The following is a 12,408-nucleotide window of genomic DNA, read 5'->3' on the forward strand; positions in this document are numbered from 1 at the left end:
TTCTAACATATTTGGAGTTGATCAGACTCCCAACAAAACTAACAAAAAAACAACACTTTTTTTTGTTTTGTTTTGTTTTTACCAATGTTCCGTGTTTAAAGCTATGCTTAAGGAAGCATAAAATTTTGTTTTGGTTTATTGCACATTTAATTTACACTTTTTTTTGTATGTGCTATTGGGCTTAACTGGAACTTTATTGTCTGATTGTTCCTTATTTGTACCACCTAATGTGGACAGTTAAATAAGAGGCTTATCCTATTGCCCCCTTATCGTGACTTGTAAACCAAACAGTAAAAACAAAGACAAAACAGGTCTAACAAATCCTCTTAAAAACAAACATTAAACATAAATCAGAGTGTGCCTGTACCTGTTGAGCAATACAAGTCCGTGTAGTTAGTCCAATAGACTCTACTGGCACTTCATAACAGTACACGATTTACTCTGACTTTTTTTAGGAATCCAGAGGTCCTCTTTCATACATAAAGTCCTAATAGTCAACACACTTTTAGTTAAGCAGTCTTAACTAATTGTGAACCCAATGTACATGAATTATCAAGAAGTCAAAAGTCCTCTTTCATACTTTACCCTTGATTCTCACTACATTCTAAAAACTGCATATAAAACAAGGTTTCTCCATAGTCGAATCAACCCCCCTGGTATTTTTGGAAAAAAAAAAAGTATTAGAAGTACTAGAAACAGTCCGCAATTGGCTCACCAATGATGTAACTTAAAAAAAAAAAAAAAAAAAAAAAAGGATGGTGAGTAGATTCAAGATAATAGTCCTTTTCTTCAATCAGTTATTTATTGAAATATGCAGGGAGTCTAGTCCCAGGTACAGGACAAACAGATTATTCGTTCTTGCAATTTTTGCATAACATTAAATACCCCTCTGTATAGATGGTCCACCTCCTCTTTTTTTGACACTTAACCAATAGCAAAGGTAGAACACAATATTCTGTTACCATATACTATATATATTTAATTTAGTGTGTATGTGTGTGTGCGTTTCTGTGTGTGTGTGTGTAGTCTAGTGTGACGACCTCTGAACTCGGTGCGTTCCTCTTCAAACCCCTGGTGCAACAAAAGGTCCATACATCTAGTTTTTGTCATCTTTCTTGTTCATATTTCTCCGTATTGCTTGGGACCCTTTGAGTCTAGTGGCATTATCTCTTATTCTACTTGAGAACCTTTGGGTCCAACGGCAGTCTCTGCTGGGCATTCCAAAAGTCTTAGAGTCTGTCCCCTTCTGGTCCACAGTGCTGTTATAGCTTGCAGTCAATGCTGGGCAAGAAGCTTGTAAACGCAAGGGCTTTATCAATTGTTAGCAGTACATGCAATTTGAACCAAACAGTCTGCTATCTGCAATATTATTCTATTTTCAGAAAAGAACACCAGTATAGCTCTACCAGTCCACATGCGTAGCAAACTGCTAATCAATTCTCAATCCATGTTTTCTAACAATGGCCAAAAGTGTTGCATCAACTAGATTTTAGGATTGAGGCATAATAAAAATAAAAAAGTTTGAAACTATATCAACATAGTTTTTATCTTTTATTTATCATGTCATCAACAGAACAACAAAATGATATTGCAAAAGTCTACCGAAACTCATAATAGCCATAAAATTTCATGTTAGATTTAGAAATGTCACATGTTTTTCGTTAAGTATATGGAAAACCTACAAAGCGGTATGTAAGTTAATGTAGCATTATTCAGCAGGTTTCATTATGAAGCAAAAATGGTTACTACTGTAGGTTGATGCTAAACCTTTGGCCATAACTGTACTGTAAGACTTTTACATTGAATTTCAGATTATAGTGAATACATGGATGTGGTCAAATATTTGTGGCTCTATCTACAAAAATATCACTAATTTATATTTAAATTTATAATTTTCCTTATGTGCTAGAACTACATTACTGACAACAGTGTGCTAATCTGTTATAATCTTAATTTCAAAACGTGAGAGCAAGCCTAAAGAATAAATAACCTGCTTGTATGGATATTTTCCCTGTAAATTGGTCTCTTGTGTTCTTGTAGGAGTTGGTGCCTATGTTACTCCTGACATGATGACTGCTGAATATTCCCTTCGAGAGAAGCTTCCAGCTAACCAGTACACTTGGTCATCCAGGGGACCTACGTAAGAGTTTGCTTACATTCACTAATGCAGGATAAAATTACTCTGGTAGTAATTAATGCAGACTCAAAACTACACCAGGACATGGAGTAGGTTAGCCCAGTAGTGAAGTACAAGTGTGAAAACAGTATTGGAATATAATAAAATTGTGGACATTATGCTACAAGATAGACAAGAACTCAATTTGTTTTGTAACTTGTTGGGGATAGGGGAACAGATGTCTACCTTTCTGAAAAATATTACAAGTAGATGGTGGTTTATACACAGTTTTAGTCAAAAGTTTACATACCACAATGGAAACTTTATCATTTCAAGAAATTTCTCAAAGAAAGAATTGTAGGAAAAGTCTTATGTAGTAAAACTTTTGCTTTTGTGGGTGAGGGGAAAAAAAAGTTACAAGAAATAGATGTATGCAGTTATTTATTTCAGCAATTTTTTTGTAAAACTCAAATGCTAATTCAGAAGTATTCATACCCTTTTATGCTATGATAGTATTGTCACAGGGTGCTGGAAATTTCAATATGATAATGCAGAACCTAGTTCTAGAAAAGTCTAAAAAATGCTTGATTCTAGGTGAACATTCTTAGAGAGTATAAAAGGGTTAGGTATAGGATGATTGCTGTCATTACCAATAGATCAATATGGGAAAAAAGTAAAGAGCTAGCTGAAGACCTTGGACATGAAATGATTTATTATCATAAAGCTAGAGAAAGATACAAGAAGATTTCAAAGCATTTAAGTACCCCAATTTCAACTGTTGTTTCTATTATCAAGAAATAAAAGACTCATGGTACTCCCTCAGTTTGGAAAAAAGAATGTTCTTTCACCAAGTAAAGTAGAAGAATTGTGAGGCAGGTTAATAACAATCCGACATTAATTTCCAAAGATGATCCCAGTGGAGCCAAAGTGGGACTGGAGTTTCCATTTCAACAACAGGTCAAGTATTGCATGGTGAAGGTCCCAATGGTTGCAGGCCAAGGAAAAAGCCACTCTTAGGAAAATGTCACAAGGACAATCGCTTAAAGTTTGCAAAACGGCATTTGAATGATGGATATGAGTTCTGGTCAAAGGTTTTATGGAGTGATGAAACAAAAATTGAGCTATTTGGTCACACTGGTAGTTGTTACGATTGGAGAAAGTCTGGTGAGGCGTACAAAGAAAAGAACACCATACCTACTGTCAAGTATACCCCTTCTATGGGGCTGTTTTTCCTCTGCTGGCACAGGGAATTTAGTTCAACTACACATGGTAAAAATGGATTCCATAGCATATCAAAAGATATTGGCCAATCATCTTAAAGCCTCAGCTACAAAACTTGTTCCAACACGACAACGATCCAAAGTACACATCAAAATCTACTTCAGAATGGTTAAAGAAGAATAAAATCAAGGTTCTGGAATGGCCGAGTCAAAGTCCCAGTCTAAATACAATTGAGAATCTTTGGTATGAGCTGAAGAAGGCTGTGCACAAAAGAAGTCCTCGGAATTTGAATAAACTGGAACAATTTTGTGTTGAAGAATGGTAAAACATCACAAAATATGCTGAAATAAATCATTGCATTCATCTATTTCTTGTAACTTTTTTCCTCATCCACAAAAGCTAAACTTTTGCTACAAAAGATTTTTCCTATAATTTTTTTTCATGTAAATGTCTAGAAATTGTAAATTTCATTTGGGGTATGTAAACTTGACTACAACTGGATGTCATTTTGGGATGCTTAGAGTGACCTTTTTTTAAATATTAGGCTGTAAAACTTTAAGAAATGAATGCCACAGCATAGACTTGAATATATTGAAATAAAGTTGCATTATAATATAGGAATTTAAGCAAAAAGCCTGTTTTATGTGGCTTGTATTCACAAACATAATTCAGTTGTGAAAGGGTGCTTCGTATCATTAAGGCTTCATATATTTACACTCTATACTCTTACGATTCGTATAGGTTTATTGTGATGTGATGATGTGATGGGTGTGGTGGTGAAACAGATGTCACGGAGTCACTGGTACAGATGCAAATAGCCCAGTACCAACAATGGTAGAGGGTGTGTTTTATTCACGGAAACACAGTCCAAAGCAACAAAGAAATACAAATCATACGTCCCAGTAGAGCGAGTCCCTCTCAACTCTATTGTGCACTTTCGGGGTGGTGGAAAGTGCAGGTGCTCAGGTGTTGAAGTGTCCAGTTCAGTTGTGCGGGGTGTGTGGTGTCCCAGGTGAAAGTGCTGGCAGTAGTGCGGCAGCTTGTTGTCGTGACAACTCACTCTGACCCCGGTCTTGATGATAAACAAACAAAACGCATGGCTCGGCAACAACATTCCAGTGTTACCTCAGAGGTCCCACACTTGCAAAATGACAGTCCTTATACACCAGGAGACTCCACCCCATGATGAGCGCAACTCTGCACACCTGCCAGTTGTCTAATGCAGCACAGCTGGTCACAGTAATCTTGTCCCCTAATATGGTCATTCCGCCCTGCGCTAAGATGGCCGACATCCTTTTCCGCCCCTCTCTCCAAGCTGGCCCGTCTCAGTACAGGCGTGCAAGTACCTCTGCTTAGAACCCTCTTGGGTCGGGAGGGGGATTTGCAGCTTAGATCCTCTCGCTGTCTGTCACAGGTGATAATACATGTTAATATAGTTCCAAAAAGAAACCTGCATCTTGGAAATTCTGATTTTAACCATACTTTATAGAGGTTTATTTGTTTCTGAGTATTTTATAATACAGAGTGATACCATAGTAACCCATGATGTTTGTGACTGCAGCATTGATGGAGCCCTTGGTGTCAGTATCAGTGCTCCTGGGGGTGCTATCGCTTCTGTTCCAAACTGGACGCTCCGTGGCACACAGCTAATGAACGGGACATCGATGTCCTCCCCAAATGCCTGTGGTGGCATTGCTCTGGTGCTGTCAGGTAAATGGTGCAAAATTTAAAGGAATTCTTTTAAAGTGGGAAAATATCATGTGTTAAACCTTATTTCTTGCTTTCTTGTACATATTTTGTGTTTATTTTACAAATAATTTAGTTATCTAAGTGAGTGGGGTTTTTTTTTGGTTTTTTTAGGGTTGAAATCTAATGGAATCCAACCCACTGCTTTTGCTGTAAGAAGGGCATTAGAAAATACAGCTGTAAAGATGGATGACATTGAAGTATTTGCACAAGGTCATGGAACTATTCAGGTACTAATACTTTCTTTTGTTTGAATACACTGCACTGTTGCTGAGAATGCAGACCTGACTGCCAATAAAGCAAAACAGTTAGAACTCTTTTTAGTTGTGCAGGAAAAACCAAACGAGTTCAAAGGTGTCCTAGCTGTTTCAGCATTATTGTTTGTGGTTAAATTGCAACAATCATGGTTTTTGCAGTTTTCTGTAATATAAACATATCCAGAAGTTTCCCTATGAAATCCCAAACCTTACCATTATGTCCATCCCATGCTGCCCCAGAGTGATCACTTACAGTACAGTAAATGCAGTTTTCACATTATTTGTTATATCTTGTCTGCCAGGTTGATAAGGCTTATGACTACCTCACTCAGCATGCATCCTTGCCAACCAGTAACCTGGGTTTTACAGTTACTGTTGGTAGCCATCGTGGCGTCTACCTCAGGAACCCTGTCCAACTTTCTTCACCTTCAGACCATGCAGTCGGGATTGAACCAGTTTTCCCAGAAAGCACAGGTGCGTTTTGACTTGCCTTATTGTGACTGTGTCGTGAATTGATTAATATTTTCTCATTTTATTGCAGGCATTGGTGTTCTGTTGTATAAGGTTTTTTTCATCATGAGGGGGTCAATACATATGGGCACCACTGTATGTTGTTCCATTCCCTGCAAATTAAGGCAAATAAATATTTTTAGATGATCTAAATATACTCAAGTAAATAAACCAACTTTAAGTATGGTTAAATCATAAATTAAACTGAGAATAAGGTGTAAATGTATGACGCCTTAACAATGGTAACAAATGGCCTTTTTCCAGTTCAGTTATGTTTGTGGATATAAACCACATTAAATAGGCTTTTTGCTATCTTTTAATGTCTAATGCACTTGCCATCAAGTAACATTCCAGTGGATCCTCTCTCATTTCTTTAATTCCCCTTGGTTTGTATTGCAGATAATTCTGAAAGGATATCCCTCCAACTCCATCTAGCTCTAACATGCAGTGCACCATGGGTTCAGTGTCCCACACACTTGGAGCTCATGAATCAGTGTCGACATGTGAATATACGGGTGGATCCCCAGGGGCTCAGAGAAGGACTGCATTATACAGAGGTACAGTGTGACTCGATTGAAGTTCTTAGAATTCTACGTTTAGTGCAGTATTGGAACTCACCTTCTTGGAAGCACATCATGCTTTTATTAAAGAAAGTATAAAACCAAAAGTTTGGGGAATTTTTTGATTCCTGTGTCTAATTAAGACTGACGGTATTATTCTTTGTGGATCTGGGACATTTCTCGTGGGTGAACTTGTATTATGCTTAGATTGAGCTATTGTCTCTCCTGCAGGTGTGTGGCTATGATGTTTCAACCCCAAATGTTGGTCCTTTGTTCAGAGTACCAATAACTGTTACAATACCAACAAAGTAAGTCAGTGTGATATATCATGTGTGGGTTAACAAAGTAATTCAAGTGTGATTGTCTGTTTACTTATTTGCCATTGGACAGAGCTAAAAAATATATATATCTACAGACCTAGTGTGTGTGTGTGTGTATATATATATATATATATATATATAATTTTTTTTTTTTTTTTTTTTTTTTTTTTTTTTTACAAAATACTTATGATTTTTATACCTTTTTTATGGAGAAAGAGAGGTGTGTATGTGTATATATGTATATGCATTTTTGTTTTATTCTATAAACTACTGACAACATTTCTCCCAAATTACAAATAAAAATATTGTCATTTAGAGCATTTATTTGCAGAAAATGAGAACTGGTCAAAATAACAAAAAAGATGCGGTGTTGTCAGACCTGAAATAATGCAAAGAAAATAAGTTCATAGCCGGGTCAATCAAGGTGTGGATGGAGGACCACCAGATCAAGACCCTGTCATGGCCAGCCCAATCTCCAGACCTGAACCCCATTGAAAACCTCTGGAGTGTGATCAAGAGGAAGATGGATGGTTACAAGCCATCAAACAAAGCTGAGCTGCTTGAATCTTTGTGCCAGTAGTGGCATAAAGTCACCCAACGTCAATGTGAAAGACTGGTGGAGAGCATGCCAAGATGCATGAAAGCTGTGCTTGAAAATCAGGGTTATTCCACCAAATATTGATTTCTGAACTCTTCCTAAGTTAAAACATTAATATTGTGGTGTTTAAAAATGAATATGAACTTATTTTCTTTGCATTATTCGAGGTCTGACAACACCGCATCTTTTTTGTTATTTTGACCAGTTGTCATTTCCTGCAAATAAATGCTCTAAATGAGATTATTTTTATTTGGAATTTGGGAGAAATGTTGTCAATAGTTTATAGAATAAAACAAAAATGTTCATTTTACCCAAACACATACCTATAAATACTAAAACTAGAGAAACTTATAATTTTGCAGTGGTCTCAATTTTTTCTAGAGGTGTGTGTGTGTGTGTGTGTGTGTGTGTGTGTGTGTGTGTGTGTGTGTGTGTGTGTGTGTGTGTGTGTGTGTGTGTGTGTGTGTGTGTGTGTGTGTGTGTGTGTGTGTGTGTGTGTGTGTGTGTGTGTGTGTGTGTGTGTGTGTGTGTGTGTGTGTTATTATATATATATATATATATATATATTGCACCTACAAAAGTGAACAAAAAATGTCAATATATTTAAATTTAATGCATTCTCTTTAAATACAATACAAGATGGGAAAATCTTGATTTATGCAGTTGATTAAAAGTTTTGATGTGTTTTATAGTTTCCGAATCCTACTGTGTTTGCAGGGTAAATGAATCCACTACATATGAGGTACATTTCAACGATGTCTATTTCAAACCTGGTCAGATCAGGCGACACTTTCTTCAAGTTCCTCAGGGAGCCAGGTGGGCAGGTAAGACATTTGAACAAAGAGACTCTTGTGTTGGTTCTACATTACCCCAAGAATAAATGGATCCAATATATAGCCTTTTCATGTACAGCACACCAGTTCCTGATTTAAAGACTTACCTATATTGCCTTTGCTACAAGCATGTTTTTACCATAATTTGTAAAATATTGATGCGACTCTTGGGTACTAAATTTAAATCTCTGCCTGGTTTACGGTAATTGGATAGAAGTAATCATTATGGTTGCAACAAAGACCTGAACCACTGGTCCAGTCTAGTTTTAAAGACGTGTGTAATACAGATTTAAATGTTTCCTAAAAATAGGAAATTAGCAAATGGCGTGTTACGCCTCAGTTGGTTTGTGCTTGGTTGTACACATTTTAGTATGGTGTGCTTGATTAAATAGAAGAACGTATTCTGCTTAAAAACATGTCTCCTCTTCTATGGCAGACTAGTTTTTAACTGTAAAGAGGACACTGTCTTTTCAGAGCTCACCATAACTTCACATTCGCATGACGTGTCTTCAAAGTTTGTCCTCCATGCAGTTCATCTTGTAAAGCAGAAAGCATATCGTGCCAATGAGTTCTACAAATTTTCATCTCTTCTGGAGAAGGGGTCACTGACAGAAGCTTTTCCTGTGTTGGTAAGTGGAGTTCAAGAACACATTTCACTAAATCCTGTGACTCGCTGGTATTTTGACCAACTCAACTTTATTACAATTACAGCACTTTCATGTTCCTCACCAACACCTAACATCTTAATTTTAACCTTTTAAAGCCAAAGAGAACCCTGTCTCCTCCAGTGTTTAGAAATCAAACAAACATACACCAATAGAAACCAAATATAACCTTCAATATTTTTAAATAAATCCATAGTGCTGGTGGTAAATGCAATTTAAAATCACTCCTGTGGGTTTCTCTGCTTTAATAATCACATTGTCTATTTATTAATCTCCATTAACTATCTCCTGTTGGTGTTTTCTTAATCTATCTAAATGCATTACATATATGCTTCGTCTACTTGTGCAGTAATATCCTTGCATGTTTGTGCACTGAAGACAGTATGTCAAGGCTACATGGACTCGAATTTACTGGATTTTTTCTAGGTGCCCAAAAACCCACATTATTATTGCTTAATAAATACCAACAATGTTATAAAATACATAGATTTGTTTTGAGGGGTTCTTAATTGTTCTTGCATTTTGTGTTTTATTCAGCTTAAGCCCATTCATCTGGAACATTCAGTATGTAATTGTGGCCTTCATTTAAATTTTTCAGGAAGGGAGGACAGTTGAATTTTGTATCGCTCGATGGTGGGCAAGTTTGGGTGATGTTACTATTGATTATTCCATTTCTTTCCATGGTGTGACCTGTTCTACATCACAGTTACATATCGTAAGTGTTTCATTTTTTGTACCAAAAAGTTGTCTTGGGATGACTTTAAACTTTTGTTATCTGTTTAACTAATTGTGATAGCTTCTAATTAAAATAATAGGATGGGACTTAACTAGAGAATATTTTATTGTTAAAACTGTAATTTATTTTATTTTTATTTTTCGCCAATGGTTTTTTACCCCAGTTTTCTCCCCAATTTGGAATGCCCAATTATTATTTGTGTCCTGGTTCACCATAACAACCCCCTGGTGACTCGTGGAAACAGAGGCTGGAACACGCATCCTCAAAGTGTTCATGCAAATCCATCATTTTTCGCACTGCGGATCCACAGCGAGGCCACCAGACTTATAGTGCTGGAGGACAACACAGATCTGATGGCTCCACTGCAGAACCGCAGGCGCCCTATCTGCCACTGTGGATTCCCCTGCCAGCTTAAGCCCTCCCTACCTGGGTGGTGCTCGGCCAATTGTGCACCGTCCCCTAGGTCACAGTTGGTAGTGACATAGCCTTGATTCGAACCTGCGATCTCCAGGCTATAGGGCGGATCCTGCACTCTAAGCGGAGCGCCTTTACTGGATGCGCCACTAGGGAGCCCCTAAATCTGTAATTCATTCTAATAAAGTCTCTTCATTGTTGGTTCCGTAAAACTGCTTTCCTTTTGTTTGCAGCATGCTTCAGAAGGTATCTCTAGTTTTGAAGTGCTGTCTGCGTTAAAATATGAAGAAATCTCACCTAGCATAACCCTTAAAAACTGGGTGCAACCCTTAAGGTAAATCTTGTTTTGATTATTTCTATCTTTCTACCCCTCATCCAGATATTCACCTCAGTCATTGCAAGTCAGTCAGTGCTTCATTCTGGTTGTGTTGCCTTCTGTTCATCAAGTTTTCAATGGATTTGTGTATCTGTTTCTATACTTTATGCCCAGTTCAGTTTGTGTCTAGTTTCTAAGGATGCAACAGAAACAAGTTGTTGGAATGTGTGCTTACCTTTCCTGATTTGCAGACCAGTGAGTGCAAAGACAAGGCCTCTTGCATCAAGGGATATTCTGCCAAATAATCGCCAACTGTATGAGATAGTTCTGACCTACAACTTTACCCAAGTAAGTATGGCCTATGGCAACAGCAGAAATGATTCTAAATGCTTTTTGGGGAAGAGCATGGGAGTTGACCTATTTCTCAATGCACAGCTTTACTTGGTAAATGCTAAGGTTTAAGGGGGGCAATAAGGGAATTAATCTTTGCGCTACATGTCAATACACAAGTCAGGCTCCCATTTAAGCATTTTTCCAGTTGCATGGTAGATCTGCTCATTAGGTATGAAAGTCCCCGTGGCTTGCAGTTCTGTGATTGGCACGTGGAGGTGATGGACACCCAGCATTCCGTACTTTTTTTCAGTAATGAGTGCTTGCCTGAATCATGAGTTTGTTTACCCAACATAAGGTTTAACTGGCACGTTCTCCCCTAACCAAGGTTTCAGCTTTATATATTTTAGATATATTTCTCAAGCTTTAACTGTTCTTGGTATTTACTCTCATTGCAGGCTAAAAGTGGAGAGGTGACACCCAGTTGCCCCTTGCTTTGTGAGTTATTGTATGAATCTGAATTTGACAGCCAACTGTGGATGTTGTTTGACCAGAATAAGAGACTAATTGGGTCAGGAGATGCATATCCACACCAGGTAGAGTTGAAATACTTAATGCTTACTCTAGACTAACACTGCACAGTGCTTTGATAGCTTGTTTTAAATGAGGTAGCAAAATCCACAATATTACTAGCAGTTGCTTGATTACCACAATTGACCTAAATACATGTATAATTTGTTTTAAATTTTGACTTTCGATGATCTTTTGCAGTATTCTTTGAAGCTGGAAAAAGGAGACTACACTATACGGCTTCAAGTCCGTCATGAACAGATTTGTGAATTGGAACGTCTGAAGGACCTTCCTTTTATTGTATCGCATAGAATTTCTAACACACTGAGCCTTGACATCTATGAAACTCACAAAAATGCACTTCTAAGCAAGAAGAAGGCAAACACGATAACTTTGCCACCCAATTGTTCACAGTCTTTCTTTGTTACGTCTTTACCAGATGACAAGTAAGACTTTTTCCTTTTTTATTTTTTTTTAAATCAATCACTTATTTAGTACAACTGCTTGGTCCAGCATAACCTTTTAATTGATATCCTGGTGTTTGTAAGTGGTTATTTCATTGCTGGGAACTCCACTGCCAACATTGCTGGCTGAGAACAAGAACACTAACAACAACAAAAAAAAGAAAGATCAGATAATTTTGTATGTTTTATAAACCATTAAATGCTCATGGCTCAGAACTGTATTTTATTCATTCTGAAGTTCTTGCTCCCAGCCAGCAACATACACATTTGAATCCAAGCAATAAGTAAATGTAAAGAACAGGTTAAAATAGCAATTAATTGCACAGGCTTATTTAAGATGACAGTTACCCACTACTGGAGATAAATATCCCTGTTGACGCAACTTGGAATGGATGAACTTTTCTTAGTATTGGAGAAGTAGACCTTCTTTTACATGGCAGCTCTACCAGAATTGATAAAACTTAGTAGAAGATATTCCAAGCGTATGTGTTCCATGCATATTTTCCAGTTAACATGGCTATGAAACAAAGATTGAACAAAGCAAGTGCTGTCTGCTGTCTCTTCCGTGCTGTTTGCTTTTATTTTCTTCTTTTGTGTCTAGGATTCCTAAAGGAGCAGGGCCTGGCTGTTACCTGACCGGATCGCTGATAGTTCCAAAGAGTGAATATGGGAAGAAAGCAGTGAGTATTTCTTTAGGAGTGCATGTCTGTGCACATTCTCCTGGCCTGTTTCTCCATTCCAAAATGTTTATT

At 37.4% G+C, this 12,408-nt stretch overlaps 1 protein-coding gene across 2 annotated transcripts in view; it reads left to right on the plus strand.

Annotated features, from left to right (window-relative positions):
* The window catches only part of LOC121327866 (tripeptidyl-peptidase 2-like), a 37,464-nt gene that overhangs the window by 17,573 nt on the left and 7,483 nt on the right, over nucleotides 1-12,408 (plus strand). For both annotated transcript variants that reach the window (XM_041272151.1, XM_041272152.1), the window contains exons 10-23: nucleotides 2,041-2,140; nucleotides 4,899-5,047; nucleotides 5,198-5,313; nucleotides 5,643-5,814; nucleotides 6,250-6,407; nucleotides 6,642-6,718; nucleotides 8,046-8,152; nucleotides 8,636-8,790; nucleotides 9,425-9,541; nucleotides 10,210-10,310; nucleotides 10,544-10,640; nucleotides 11,081-11,218; nucleotides 11,394-11,638; nucleotides 12,258-12,336. In XM_041272151.1, coding sequence (XP_041128085.1) covers nucleotides 2,041-2,140; nucleotides 4,899-5,047; nucleotides 5,198-5,313; nucleotides 5,643-5,814; nucleotides 6,250-6,407; nucleotides 6,642-6,718; nucleotides 8,046-8,152; nucleotides 8,636-8,790; nucleotides 9,425-9,541; nucleotides 10,210-10,310; nucleotides 10,544-10,640; nucleotides 11,081-11,218; nucleotides 11,394-11,638; nucleotides 12,258-12,336 — 1,811 coding nt within the window. The remainder of the gene's footprint in view (nucleotides 1-2,040; nucleotides 2,141-4,898; nucleotides 5,048-5,197; nucleotides 5,314-5,642; nucleotides 5,815-6,249; nucleotides 6,408-6,641; nucleotides 6,719-8,045; nucleotides 8,153-8,635; nucleotides 8,791-9,424; nucleotides 9,542-10,209; nucleotides 10,311-10,543; nucleotides 10,641-11,080; nucleotides 11,219-11,393; nucleotides 11,639-12,257; nucleotides 12,337-12,408) is intronic.

This window comes from Polyodon spathula, chromosome 15, assembly GCF_017654505.1.
Source record: "Polyodon spathula isolate WHYD16114869_AA chromosome 15, ASM1765450v1, whole genome shotgun sequence".
NCBI classification, from domain to species: domain Eukaryota; kingdom Metazoa; phylum Chordata; class Actinopteri; order Acipenseriformes; family Polyodontidae; genus Polyodon; species Polyodon spathula.